The 13952-nt window shown below is 43.3% G+C and overlaps 2 protein-coding genes across 3 annotated transcripts; one reads left to right on the top strand and one right to left on the bottom strand.

Moving 5' to 3' along the window:
• Positions 1 to 1159: 1159 nt before the first annotated feature.
• Positions 1160 to 9568, top strand: TEKT1 (tektin 1). 2 transcript variants are annotated; one of them, XM_049803105.1, is made up of 8 exons: positions 1160 to 1372; positions 4333 to 4479; positions 4865 to 5030; positions 5315 to 5443; positions 5840 to 5983; positions 7249 to 7471; positions 8113 to 8309; positions 8580 to 9568. In XM_049803105.1, exons 2-8 carry the CDS (start codon positions 4353 to 4355, stop codon positions 8737 to 8739), a joined length of 1146 nt encoding a protein of 381 aa, XP_049659062.1. In that variant the 5' UTR covers positions 1160 to 1372; positions 4333 to 4352; the 3' UTR covers positions 8740 to 9568. The 2 variants fall into 2 exon arrangements, with proteins under 2 accessions (XP_049659062.1, XP_049659061.1); XM_049803104.1 differs by having other exon boundaries at positions 4236 to 4479.
• FBXO39 (F-box protein 39) lies at positions 9568 to 13189 on the bottom strand. The gene is made up of 3 exons (XM_049803111.1): positions 11861 to 13189; positions 10561 to 10737; positions 9568 to 9800 (listed from the first exon to the last, which is right to left on the bottom strand). Exons 1-3 carry the CDS (start codon positions 12872 to 12874, stop codon positions 9672 to 9674), a joined length of 1320 nt encoding a protein of 439 aa, XP_049659068.1. The 5' UTR covers positions 12875 to 13189; the 3' UTR covers positions 9568 to 9671.
• Positions 13190 to 13952: the final 763 nt, after the last annotated feature.

Raw genomic sequence — 13952 nt, 5'->3', positions numbered from 1 at the left:
GCTCTATGTCTAGATAGAACCTCAGTGGAGTTAACACAGACTCACAGAACGGTTTGGGTGGGAAGGGACCTTTAAATGTTGTCTAGTCCAAGCCCCCTGCAATGAGCAGGGACATCTTCAACCAGATCAGGTTGCTCAGAGCCCGGTCTAACCTGGTCTGGAATGTTTCCAGGGATGGGGGCATCTACCCCCCCTCGGGGCAACCTGTGCCAGTGATTCACCACCCTCAGCATAAAAAAATCTCTTCCTTACATCTCGTCTAAATCTACCCTCTTTTAGTTTAAAACCATTACCCCTCGTCCTGTCACAACAGGCCCTAGTAAAAAGTTTGTCACCATCTTTCTTACAAGCCACCTTTAGCTACTTAAAGGCTGCACTAAGGTGTCCCCGGAGCCTTCTCTTCTCCAGGCTGAACAGCTCTTCAGCCTTTCCCCATAGGAGATTATTCCGGATGCTAGCGGAACACCAGAATTCAGACCCGTTAGGTTAGTCTGCTTTGCAACTTCAGCAACACTGAAAGCAAGCAGTTAACGATGCTGCAGTATCAGCTCAACCTAGAGACTTCTCCCACTGCAGCGCACTGTCGCAGCAGTTCGGTTGACAGTTTAGTCCTCCGAAGAATGAGACAATCTGTAGCATTTTTAATGCGCCTAGGAAGGAACGTGGCAACACATTTAATTTAGGTCTAGTCCCATTAATGCCGGTTGTTTAGATTCCTCCACAGAAAACGCGTTTTTCCAGACTCTGAGGACGTCGGCCACTTCTTCGTAAATAACGAACCCAGCGCCTACATCCAGACGCAACTCTCCCAGGTGAGGACCTGCTGCTTTGTCAAACCCTTCGTAAAGGCGTTAGTACGGGATGTGGCAAGTGGGGAGCATTTCAGCAGCGCAGAAGTCGGTGTTAGCTTACCGGGGCTCCCACACCGAGGAGGATTCGCCTTTTCATCCCGCCGTCGCTGTGTCTTTACGCGCGGGGCGGGACCGGCGATGCGCGTTGCCGCACACCCACCAGAAACCGCTCCGCGATTCTTCACTGGCCGCCGCCGCCGCCGGGCGCGCGGGCCTGCGACCGTTGGCGGGAAGCGCGCGGCGTGCGGCGGCGCGGACAGCCGATTGGCTGGGGCGGGGCGGGGCGGGAGCAGGCCGTGGGCCGCGCGCGGGCGGGCGGCGCGCGGCCTGGGCCGGGGCCGTCTTCTGCCCCCGCGGATTGCTGGAGGTTTTCGGGAATTAACAAGCCTTTTCCTTTTCATTCCTGTCCAGGTCGTCCTAGCGGCTGAGTCGATTTGACCTCTCTTATTTGACGAACAGGACTGCTGTCAGCCTCGGGAAGTCTACAATGATTTAAGCCCGAAAGCCACCTGAGACCTGAGGTAAAACCAAAACGTTATGTCGTACGATTCATATGGGAGGATCGGTTGTAAACCTCGTATTAACAGTTTAAAAGGGTATAATCTTTTACGGCAAGCGAACAAGGACAGATTTAGGGTCGGTAGCTACAAATGAATTACTTTGTGATGGTGCCACTCGCAAGTTGGGTCGGGACAGCATCAGGTGCTGGGCTTTCGGACCAAAACTGCGCAAAGTCCCACAGGTCTTGCAGTAATGCCTTGGAGGAGAGGACCATCGCCCCGGGAGCCCTCGGCTTTCAAAGTGACTGACCGCGTCTTCAGAAATGTAAGACGTTCATTGTTCTCAGCTGCTGCTCAGATACCACAGCATTTCAGTTTGTTGTGAACCAGTTTGTCACCTCTCTTTAATTTGCTCGTACTTCTAAAAGCCTTGGAACGTTACTGAGAGTACAGATGATAAAATTTTGTGCAAGATGACTAATATGCAGCCTGATACATATTCTGTGACTCACACTGGCCAAAGTCAACCTCTGTTCAAACTAGCTTTGAGTTCAGATCTACTTAAGTCATGGGAAACCTTTCACTTACTATGGAAATGGCTCCAGTTACTGCTCCAGCTGTTCATGTCACAAAAATTACTGCTTTCAACTAACTCATTTTAACACGTTATCTGTTATAAAAAAAAGTATATCTAGACCAAGGGGGTGGGGGGGTTGTGGCAGAATGTAGAAATCAAGGGACGGCTCAGAGAAGCATTGTTGTCTTGGACAAATAGTTGTGGACTTCATGTGTGCAGTACCATATAAATTGATTTACAGGTCTGCCTCAGTAGTGGTCTGTGTAATTGATTCTGATCAGTGTTCAGCCTAGTCATAGTTTTGCTTTGCCTCGTGAATCAGGAGCATGCTGAGTGTCTGTGACCACAGCTTTCCATCCTCCTGCATCAGTTAGCATATATTGTTCATTTTCCTTGCTTGCCTTGCACCCCATTCTCTGTTGCTTCTTGAATCTCTAGGTCCTTCTCCTCTCAGGCTAATGGCTTCAGTTCTAATGTCAACCCTGTCTTCTGATGCCTGTATTTTTCTTTGGCTAACTGAAATAGCTGGTTTTTTTCTATAAGATGGTGTTTCTTCAGCAGAAACCCCTTTTTTGCTCCTCTGGAGTATGTGCAGATTTCTGCTTACATGGTAACTGCCATGAGAGGCACTGACCAGTTTCATTGATCACTGAGAGAATTTAGCTACTGTTTGAAATTAAAGATCATTAGCAGTTTTCTAGCTGTCACTGCACTGTATTTGCAGCCAACAATTGCATTTGCTTCCCACTGTTCTGTCTTGGACCAGCTTAACTTCTTTTGACCAATGCTACTTGCTTCTTTATCACTTTGCAATCTCTTTGAATCTTGTTGGGAACTCTGAGAAACCCTGCTCTGATCTAAACTACATCAGGGCTATACGGAGGGGGCATTACTGTACCATCTGATGTAATGCTCTTTTGTCTCCTTCATTTCTTCTGCCTGGCTCCCAATCTCTTTTGTCCCAGGAAAGAATATAGTTGCCACAAAGATGCAGCATGCTGCTAAGGATATTTTATGACTGACTTTTTAGATAGCTAGGTACTTAACATGCCTTTCATTTGCTTTCACAATCTTTATGCACTTCTGCAATAAATTGATCAAAAATAGCTGTCTGACGCTGTGGGAACTATCTCAATTAATGTACAAAGAACACGTTTTTATTTCCACACAAATGTTAACTGGGAATTGGTGAAGGGAAGCACCACTGGCTTGTGTGTCCTGTGCTTCTTCCAGCCAGTGGTGCAAGAGCAGGAGGTTGCTAGAGGTAGTGTTGCTGTTCCCACAGCAACCTGTTTGTTTACCTTCCAGGCTGTTCTGAGCTACCTCCTGGAATATTTAGTTGCACATTTAGAAAGAAACTATGTGCTGCTGCTGTGGAGATTGAGGCTGGGAGCAAACACCACCCCCTGCCCCAGCGAAGGGGAACCGAGGATGTGGCACTTAGCCAGGGTTTGACCCTGGGAGCGGTCCAGGCCGGGAGCAGTATCAGCCAAGGGGTGTGTGAGGGAGAAGGGGGATTGTTTTGGGGGTACCTGTGCTGGAGTGTGGGCAAAGCTGTGTGTTGCTGAGGAGCAGCTGTGTGCATTTGGGGTGAGGAGCTGTCTCAGGAACACTGGATGAGCACAGTGCAAGAAGAGAATAATTGATAATCAAACTGCTGTGACTTTGCATATATTTTGGGCATCGGTTTCACCCTGCATTAAGCCAGTGTCCCCAGTATGCTTTCTTCTGCTTTAGCCCTTCCTAGGTGTTTCCTTTTCCTCATTTACCTGCTGTATTTCCACCTTCAGCTTTTCAGGACCTGTTTTCTCTTTTTTTTTTTTTTTTTTTTCTAAGGGCAATTACATTTCTTTTTTACAGCCTAGAGTTCATCCACCTCTCCAGCCATGTTCTTAAAAGGTGTTTACTTCTCCAACCTGTAGGAGACTATTTATCTTTTATATCTGTTCACTTTTTCTCAGTTTTCTGTGATTGTCGATTTAGTAATTCCATCCTTCCTCACAGGTCTCCTTTTCTTTCCCTTTTCTTCTCCCTCCTATTGCAGAACAGCCCATCTCTCAGTTCCACTTTCAAGCTCCTTACTTTCTCTCCTCCTAGCTTCCATTCCCAAATTCTTCTGTTTCTTCATTTTCCCACTCCAAACTCTCCCCCACAGCTTAGCAAAGTCTTGGGGAGTCTTGAGCAAGAAGTCTTTTCTTTTCATATCTGTGTCATTTTACAGGTGAAAGGGACAAGACTTTTTCTCACCCTCATGGACCTGTCTTCTCACCTTCTTGCAGCCAAATATAATGCTATTCCTGTTTTCAGGTTCCACATTCCAAGAACTGACCTGCGTTCTATCCAGAAAGTTTCCAAAAAACAATGGCCAGACTATTGCAAGCTCCACCCAAGTTTCTTCCCACAGAATGGGACATTGCAAACAAGATGCAGTGTGCCAGTACAGAGTCTCAGAAATCCAGGTCAGAGCGCACGATAGCTGAGAGTCGGAGGCTGCTGGATGAAATAGAAAAGTCAACTCAGAAAACCCAAAGTGATGTCAACAAGAAAATAGGTAATCCCATGTGTTCTTCGAGTGTCAAGATGTGTTATTTGAGCTCTATGTTTAAGATGGACTTAGAAAACTGGTTGATAGTGAATAGGAATGTATGGCAATGCCATGCTCTCTGATCTCATGGAAAAATTAAAAATATTTTAAAAAATATTTTGAGGCAGATTCTTTATTTTGTAACAAATAAATTACTTCTCCAAAACACATTGAAAGCTGTTGCAACCAAACCTCCTGACACAGGGTTGCAAAACTGTCTCCACACATCAGCACTACATCCACTCCACTATGGAATAAGTCTATTTTTAGCCATATCTAACATCTGACCCACAGCGCTTTGGCACATAAGATGGGCTTGTATTAATACCTGTTTGCAATTTTCATTCTGCAGAACAGAGACAGGAAGAAATAAAATTCTGGAGGCAAGAATTAGATAACAAACTTGAACAAATTGTTCATGAGACAGAGGTACTGTTGACTTTCAAGACTAGGCTGGAGAGATCCTTGGAGAGCTGCAAAGAGCCACTCATCATTGCACAAAAGTGTCTCCTGAACAGGTGAGATGATTAAGAAGAAAAGCATTTAGGGAGAGAAAAAAAAATCTAGGTAATGAATATTTAACAAATAATAAAAAAGGCTACAAAATAAGGGCCTGCCTGTCTTTGCAGTGGGAGTCACAGTTTGATTTAGGTGTTGTAACACTGGGGACTCAAGGCCATAAAGGAAAAATTTCCTGTGTCACAAGGAAAAGCCTTCAATTTGGAAAGCTGGGCTTCATCACATTCTGTTAGAGGCACGCATTTGAACGATGTGGCTGATGGCTTTTCCTCTTTTTGTTTAGGCAGAGGCGAGCTGGGATTGACTTGGTGCATGACGAAGTGGAACAGGAACTGATGAAGGAAGCTGAAGTCCTCCAGGGGGTTATTGCTTTGCTTGGACGTACATTGGAACAAACCAATGAGCAAATCAGGTGCAGAGGCAAAGAGCATAACTGAACACTGATTAGCTGAAAAGTAGGACAGCCTTAATTCTGAGAAGTTGTAGGGTTAGGCTGAGCACAGGTCCAAAGTTATCTTCAGTGCTTAACAGTTACACGAGGTCAGTCCTAATTCATGCTATTCGATCAGTAATGGTGAGAAGTTCTGTTTGTTAGAACTCAAAGTACTTGCACATAATTTCTGGTCTTCTCATGATCAAGTCCTGTGCCTTTAATTCCAGTGGGAATTGCTTATATGGAGGCAGCTTCATGCTCTAGATGTTGGGACTTTGCAACTAATTGTATTACCTAATGCGTGTACGCATGCGTGCTAGGAATACCTGTGAGTGTCTACACTTTGGCTTAGAGTCCAGTTGTTTCTCCTCCTAGACTAAACCGTTCAACAAAATACAATCTGGAAATGGATCTGAAGGACAAGTTCACAGCTTTGATGATTGATGATTACTGTGCCAGCCTGACAAACAACACTCCTGATATCAGATATGCTGATAATGCAGTGAAAATAGAAGGAAAGTAAGTGGTTATATAGTGTAATTAACATATGATAATTATACGGCTAGTATGAGCTGTTCCAGTAATAGCAAGATTAAAGTAACTTTGTATGAAACAGACTATATCTGTCCATCATCTCTGTTATAGTTTTTTTTATACTTCTGTCCATCACTTTAGCATTTGTGTAGTATGTCTGTGAAATAAGCCACAATAATCATGTTCCCAGTGAACTGCCGTTTACTGAAAGTTTTTGAGGCTTGCAGTTAGCTAAGGAAAAATTTCACACATTAATTAAACCCAGAATAGATTTACTAATCTAACTTCCTCTCCTCTCCCAGGGTGTCCTAGTGGGGAGAACACTGGACTGGGATGCATGAAGTGCAGAGTCAGTTTCTGACTCATTTATTTACCTGTCAAATGCACCCTTTCTGTGTGGGTTTGTTAGTGTGAATGGTTTAGATGGAGAAATAGCTACCACAGAAAAACAGGCTGAAAAGAAGAAACATACTGAGAAAGCAGTGTGTATGAGAGAGGCAGTCTCCCAAGGACACTGTTGGCTCTGTGAGAACTGACAACTTGTAACACGAAGAGACTGACTTGCTGCTAGCACATTAGTGTGCATCAACAGGTTGTATAACTCAGACCACACCCAGAATGGTGTTGGCTGCTATATGCAAATGACAATTACAGCTTTATATATCCATCCAATGAAACAACCCTCTGAGGAACTTTCCAAACACCTGCCTGCAAGCCACTGGTGCACATATATTACCCTCGAATTCTGGGGATACATTTGGGGGGTTGGCTTCCCAAATACTGCTCCAAGCGGGTACTATAAGTGACTGTCTTATAGGTGGTGAACTGTGTGAGAGAATAAGTGAATGTTTTCTGTGATTAGTTACCGGCTATTAACAGTAACAGCTGAATTATATTGGTAATAACAGCTTGCTTAATGAAAGGTGTTCTAAGAAATACTGGTTATTACCTGTTTTTTCCCCCACAACAACTTAATCCTTTATCAGAGAAAGGGAAGTCATAACAATGTTGCTCTGTGACTTTAGCAAATTCATTTCCATCCTACCCTTGTCTACTTCATTCTGAAATGTTTGCAATAGAGTGGGTCTTTATTTTGTATCTGTAGAATTCCCAGCATAACTAGCACTCACTGGGACATGCAGTTGATAGTACTACTTTATTCTTGGTTTTGTGGAGTAATTATAGATTTATGAAGTCACGGAGGGCCTGATGGTGCCAGCTGATGACCTTATATTTTTCATCTCTTTCAGTTTTGTTAGCCCTGAAGACTGGATAGATTTCTCAAATATAAATGTTGAAAAGGCTGACAAGCAGAGAAACAATTCTTTGGCACTGAGGGCGCTGATTGATAGCATCCTCTCACAGACAGTGAATGACATGCGCAAGCAATGTGAGATAGTGAATGTCGCGCTTAGAAATAGGGTGATGGAAGTCAAGGATGCTAAGCACAAGCTAGAGACGCTCCTTGCAATGGTAAGTGGTAGGGGACAGTCAATGAAAAAGTGGAAATGATGGGCTTGGGTTATCTACCCATTTTCTCAATCCAGTGGCTTGAGCTACTTTGCTTTAAGAATTTTATTTTTGCAATACAAGCAATCCCTGCCACATTTTCTTTTTTTTTTTCCCCTCCCTCCTATAAAAGTTGTCTTAGATTTTATTTTCTCAGCTCTGTGTGCACCACTACAGAGGTGAATTTCTGGAATCATGCACTCAGTAAGTTTTGCTGTAGACATCAGTAAGGTCAGGATTTCTCTTGTGATTTTTTAGTTACATGGGGCTCCTATAGAATTTTCGTGATTGTGATATAAGAGCCTAATAACTTATAAAATCATGGTCAATGTGCTTGAAATTTGGTACATGAAACCTGAGTGTTAATATTAAAAATTAATTGCTGAGTGTAAATCTCCAGTTTCACTCAGAACAGTGTCACCTGCTTTCCAATGAAGGAATGATAATCTTGGCTGATCTTTGTAAACTATCCCTTGATGAAATAACCTCTTAACATAATGAGTGTTACTGTGATTCTTATTACTATAACTATTAAAGAAGATGTTGATGATTTCACCCATTGTAAGAGACAGTGTGCAGCACTTCCTTCTGTTGGATTTGTTAAGGTGATGAATGAGACTGCCTCACAGGAGAAGAACATTGCAGCCTTAAGGAAAGCAATCGCTGATAAAGAAGGACCTGCTAAAGTAGCTCAAACCCGCTTGGAAGCAAGAAACCATCGCCCCAATGTGGAATTGTGTTATGACACAGTGCAATACAGGCTGATTAGTGAAGTTCAAGAGATTACAAAAAATATTCAAAGGCAAGTGGAAATGATGAAAGAGGGGAAAATCTGTGGTATAGATTACTGGGTTAATCTAATGAGTCAAAGTAAGATCAGGTCCCAGCTATTCTCCCTGAAAGGTTGGGAATTGCTTTTCCCTTGAGGGCAGGACACTTTAAGGGAAGCTGCATGGATATTGTCTCTCTGTGAATCCCCTTCCATCTTTTTTTTCACTCAGAATTTTTATCCCGTATGAAAAAAACCTATCCACATGTTTTCAACTAATGTCTGTGTTTATTTTCCCTTTAGATTAAAGGACACACTGGCACAGGCTGAAACAGAGCTAAAAGGTCTGAGACGCCAACAGCTTTCCTTGGAGGAGGAGATCCAGCTCAAGGAGAATACATTGTACATTGATGAAGTGCTCTGCATGCAAATGAGAGAGTCTCTTTACATTAACAGCTTCTGAAGCCATCATACTGGCAGATTGTGTGCTCTCCAAAGAGCCAGCTCCTGCTGAAATTTTATTGACAAACCTCCAGATTTATTGGGTTGGCTCAATGCTGTCCTGGTTCTAGTTGTGCAAGGTAATTAAAACAGACCTAGTACTTACAGCTATCTGTCTCACAGCTGTCTAGGCTCTAGAATGCCTGATGAAACCTCCCACTTGGCAATAAGATTCCATAATAAGAAATGTCCCTTCTTCCATGTTATTTATCTTGTGTGCAACCAATGTTATCTTTTGCTATTGAAAGTTCTAGAAGCTGTGGAAGCTAGAGCAGGAGTCTCCTCATAAGTCTCTTGTTGGAAAGCTGGGCAAGTGGGAGGGGTGACTCAGCACTAGCCATGGTATGTTTTGTTCTTAACAGCTGCTGTTCAGTAAGAACTAGGCACAAGGTGTATATCAAACTTAACAGGAGATAGGGACTGGTGCTACACTGGATAGCGCATCTGATGATTGCATCAGAGTCAAGATCAAGCCAAGGCTGACTTTGGGATAATAGCTTCCTCACCCCATGTCTCGGTTTCCCTATTTGTAAAATGAGATGGGCTTCATTGGTAAGGTGTTTGAAGCTCTACAATGTGAAGTACTGAAAAAAGAGGAGGGCCTTATTTTTAATAGAGATGCCTGTAAAGGTGGAAAAGGGCTCACTGCTTCTTTTGGTTCTGGCGAGGAAAAACAAAGCATGGGCAAGAATAAATGATACTGGAGACATAGGAGGCCGGTTCCCAAGTCCAACACTTTAATGCATGGAGTGTAGAATTGTCCCTTGCCTCTCTCTTGCTGTAATGGTATCTTCCCTTTCAGAGGCACTGCTGTCAAATCTCTTACTACTGCCCTCCAAAGGATCCATTCATTGCTTGCAGATGTTACGGGGTGTTCTTCTCTCTCCCTATGGTTTACACCATTGGGTAGGTGATGACAAAATATTTCAGCTCTGAGTCAATCAGGTATTTGAACTTCCTGTAAATATCGTACAACAGCCGATCCTCCTCACTGCTCTCTTGTCGGGCTATGTAAATCCTGACCTGTATGCATGAATGACAGTCATATCTTTCAGATACATGGAGCAGGCTCAGCCCATTAAAGCTTGTGACAACAAGAAGCCTCTGTGACTAATGAGGAATCTAGAGAAGCCAAACTCCTTGGTTTTGAGTAAAATCTTGAGGTTTAACTGTGTTTTCACTCCAAACTCACTGAAAACATCATCTCCTGCCAAAGAATTTGTGGGAACATCAAGGTTCCTTTTACCCCCAGAACTGATGCATCCCTGGGATCTGCACAGATCTGGGAGGATCTACTGAATTCAGAATCTAGCATGCAAAGTAGCATGACAACATGGTTTACACCAGCTGCAATTGTAGTCTGGCCCCAGTTCAACACAGCATCCCTAAAGAGTGAGGTGTGTTTACATCTTTTCACAGCTTAGTGGGATTCAACCCACCTGTCTCAATTTAAGCATAGATGTAAGCACTGGACTTGGGAGGTGACTGAGAAGCCCTAGCTTGAACTAGAGGTGACAGAGGGAACCCCAGTCTAGGAAGGACTTGTGGAATTGTTGGGGCTTGTTATTAAACTACTATAGTATTCTGTACATGGCTAAGTAGGTTAGAAAGCCCCATTTCTGTGAGTGGTTCTCAAGCTTGTTATAATGCTAAAACATTAGGGAAGGAAAGGTAGTTATGTTAACAGTTTCATAAGTGACCTTTCTATGGGCTTGGGGACCTTGCCTTTCTCTGGGTATTGGAGAGAGGAAGGGAATGGGAGTTTTGAAGCACAAAGTCTTACCTTTATGGTAGTCAAAATGCATTTCCTTTCTGCACGGTTTTGTAGCAGCCTCTCCATAAAGGTGACACTTAGAAATGCCCAGACTTTCAGAAATAACAACCTCTTGCATGATAAGATGAGCTGTAGCAGCTCATCATCCAGCAGCTCATGGTCATTGTTTAGTTCAAGTGTTAATTTCTTGAAAAAGAATGAACACTCTTAGTACTACTGAACAGAGCTTGTGAGTGCAGTAACTAGAATTCAGTAAACAAGAGTTTCCCAATTTTACCAAAAGAAGTGACTGTCAGCAGATCGATTTTGTACCTTGACGTTTGCAGAGAAACGGTTTTATGTTATGAAAACAGTACATGCTACAGTAATCTCCACTGTCCTGTTAAGATGGGGAGGGTGTCCCTTGTGTGTTACATACCATCCTAAGAGATGCACAACTTCTATTACCATTAGAAGATGCTGCACCCGCAGCTCATGCCATGGTCTTATTTGATATATTGGAAATCATCCCAGATACAAGAATAGATCTGAAGACAATTTCTAGAAAACTTTACAGATCTCTGGTGTTTACTGGAAACCCTGCAATGCAAAAGAACTTAAAGAAAGCTGTCAGCAACCATCAGGTATAAGGCTATGTGGTTCCCTCAGTCATGCAAAGACCTCATGCTCGTTTACATGGGTCAGCTGTTGCACACCTTTGGTGACACATCCTTGGTGACACCAAAGTGCTTTGACATGGGCACCAGTTAATTTACATATCCTGTAAGACATTTGTGCATTGCCAAAATGGAGCAAAACCATCAGTGTAGGTTGATGCAAGTTACAGCTCTGTAAGCAAACAAGATGTACAGACTATTTTCCTCATATGCAGGTTTCCCTGCAAAAGGGTGGGGTTCAGAAAAATCAGAAAGGATAAGAATCTTATCAGTTACTAAACGTGAAGGCATCTAGCTGGAATAAGCCTAAAGCTTTCTTACAAAAATTACATTTTCCTCCCTGAAAGGTCTTTTTGCTCACAGCTGACATCACAACCACTAGTATGTTGGGTGGTTTAGCTTTTTATGAGGGCAACCTGACATCAGCCTGACAGTGAGGACTAGCATAATGGAGACTGTAACTGGACAACGATAATTACCTGAACTAGACTATAGCTGGAGCACTGGAATGGCTCAGTTTTATGAAAATTACCCTCTGAACATAAAGCTGAAGTGGTCAGGAATTCTAATTGATGACTGCTGTTATGCAGAAGGCCTGTATGATTACTTAGCTTTATGATACTGCAGTAAGATGTCACTATTGTTTCCCTTACCTGCAGAACATACCAATAGGCTGGGAGGAGGTTGGTGAGGGTAGGTCTCATTGTCCAGTCTGGGTCACTGAAATAGCAGCTCCGTAGACTGATGCTCCTGACTGGGATCTCCACTAGCAGGATCCTGGCTAGGTGATCATGCTTCATGACTCTTTCAAAGAAGAAGTTCACATTTAGTTTTGGGGCTCTCTTGGCTAAGTTTGCCCATGACATTCCCCAGACCACTTGCCCATGAGGATCATGGATATGACATTTGATATTTAAGGTACACAGGGAATGAGCACTGTGCTTCCGCAGGATGTCCAGCAGTTCATCAGAGATGCAGTTATAATTTAAAGACAGGATGACCAGGCTGTGGAACTTGGACATAGCTTGGTGAAACAAGGTGCTGCTGTAGACAGGAGGGTGGAGACAGAAGAAATCCTCAATATTGATTTCAGATACAAAGCTTTTATTTGTCAAGCAGCTCAGAGAATTCAGAAGCTCACAGCCTTCTTCCAAGGTTACTCCCGCACCTTTTAAGTTGAGATAATCAAGCTGTTTGCTCATTTTTTTCAGGAAGGTAGCTAAGTTCTTGATAAACTGAGCCCTGACTGTGTTTTTCCAGATCAAGCGGTCTAATTCCAGGTACTTGATGCTCAGGGATACTAGGTGACTGTTACACTTACCCAGGTGTGAAAGAAGCCCTTTCATAGTGACTTGAAACTTTTGGGTAAAGGCAGTATTGTAAGGATTCGATAACTTGATCTCAAGGTGCTCCAAATACTTGCCAAATTTCTTGACATACCACAGTGCACTTTGAAGCTCCAATGTGTGTGCCCTTGATGGTCGGCCATAGAATGTGATGGTTCTCCTTCTCCAGAGGGATCCTGAATACATGGCACAACTCCATTTTTTACAGACCAAGGCAGCCCGAGATCTGTCCCTGTCATCTAACCAATGGAAGACATGCCTCAGGCAGACATCAGGTAGATGAGCCCAGGAGCTCTGCTCAGGTTCGCTGTCGTCTTCCATTGAGAAGAGATTTTTTCACTTCTCTGCCGGCTGTTGAGCCAAACCTAGATGAAGAATGCTGTGGGTAGATTTCTTGCCATTCCCAACAGAACAGGCTCCCAAGCAAAGGGATGAAAGTTTGCTTCTTCACATTCAAAATCAACAATCTTTTCTTTGCCTCTGTACTCAAGCTGTCAGTGTCAAACAAGCTCTTGGGTCTAAACTATAGTCTAACCTAAATCAAAAGAAAAAAAACAATGTGTGAAGAACAAGCACAGTACAAGCACAGGACCCATCTTTTGACTTTTTGGCCTTCAGTCTAGCTAAACAGTGAAATTATATCAACTGCTGATACAGCAGCAACAGCCCCTAGAAACCTTTGGTTAGCATCAGCTGTAATTGATAATGGCTTCTGGCCTGATGCCTAGTGTCTGAAAGTATCCAGTGCTTTGGACTGTACACATTTGAACAGTACCGTTGGCGCAAAACTAGTGCAACTGACTTTTCTTATCCTTCACGGGTACTGTTCCATGATAATCATCTGAGGTATTACCCTGCCATAGATTAAGGTGCAATCCCTGTTGAGAGTAATAAGCAATATGAAAGCTGTTCCACCACTCAGTTCAAGCAGGATGTTCAGTCATTGTGCTCCAATGGACAGGGAGAAAGCTGGCGAGTCAGAAGACCAGCTGCGTAGTAGTAAAACACGTAAGTAAACAACCATAATGCAAGAAGTTACCAGTTCCGCTCTCAAGGCTGGGCTGTGTAAGTATTCAGATTCCTGTGCATTTTTCCAGCTCTCATAGTCTCCCTCCAGAGTTCAAGATTTGTTTCCTCTACCTCTGACCCTTCCCTCCACAAAGTTCAGCCATTGCCATGGAGCAAAGAGGTAACGTTTGTGATGTCATGACAACTGAATTATGCAAGGGCAAACAGTGAACAGAGCTGACGAGCCAAGTCATTTGGGCTAAAGTGAAGACAGTGAAAAGGAAAAGCAGACTTGTTTGGTAGTCAGGAAGTGAGAAATACAGGCTACAAACTACAAGCCAGGTGCAGGCTGTTATGTCTTGTCTTGTCACTTTTCACAGACCAGATAAAT

Source organism: Accipiter gentilis, chromosome 6 (genome assembly GCF_929443795.1).
Source record: "Accipiter gentilis chromosome 6, bAccGen1.1, whole genome shotgun sequence".
Taxonomy (NCBI): Eukaryota; Metazoa; Chordata; class Aves; order Accipitriformes; family Accipitridae; genus Astur; species Astur gentilis.
Note: the sequence above shows the minus strand (reverse complement) of the source record. Positions and strands in the feature narration are given on the sequence as shown.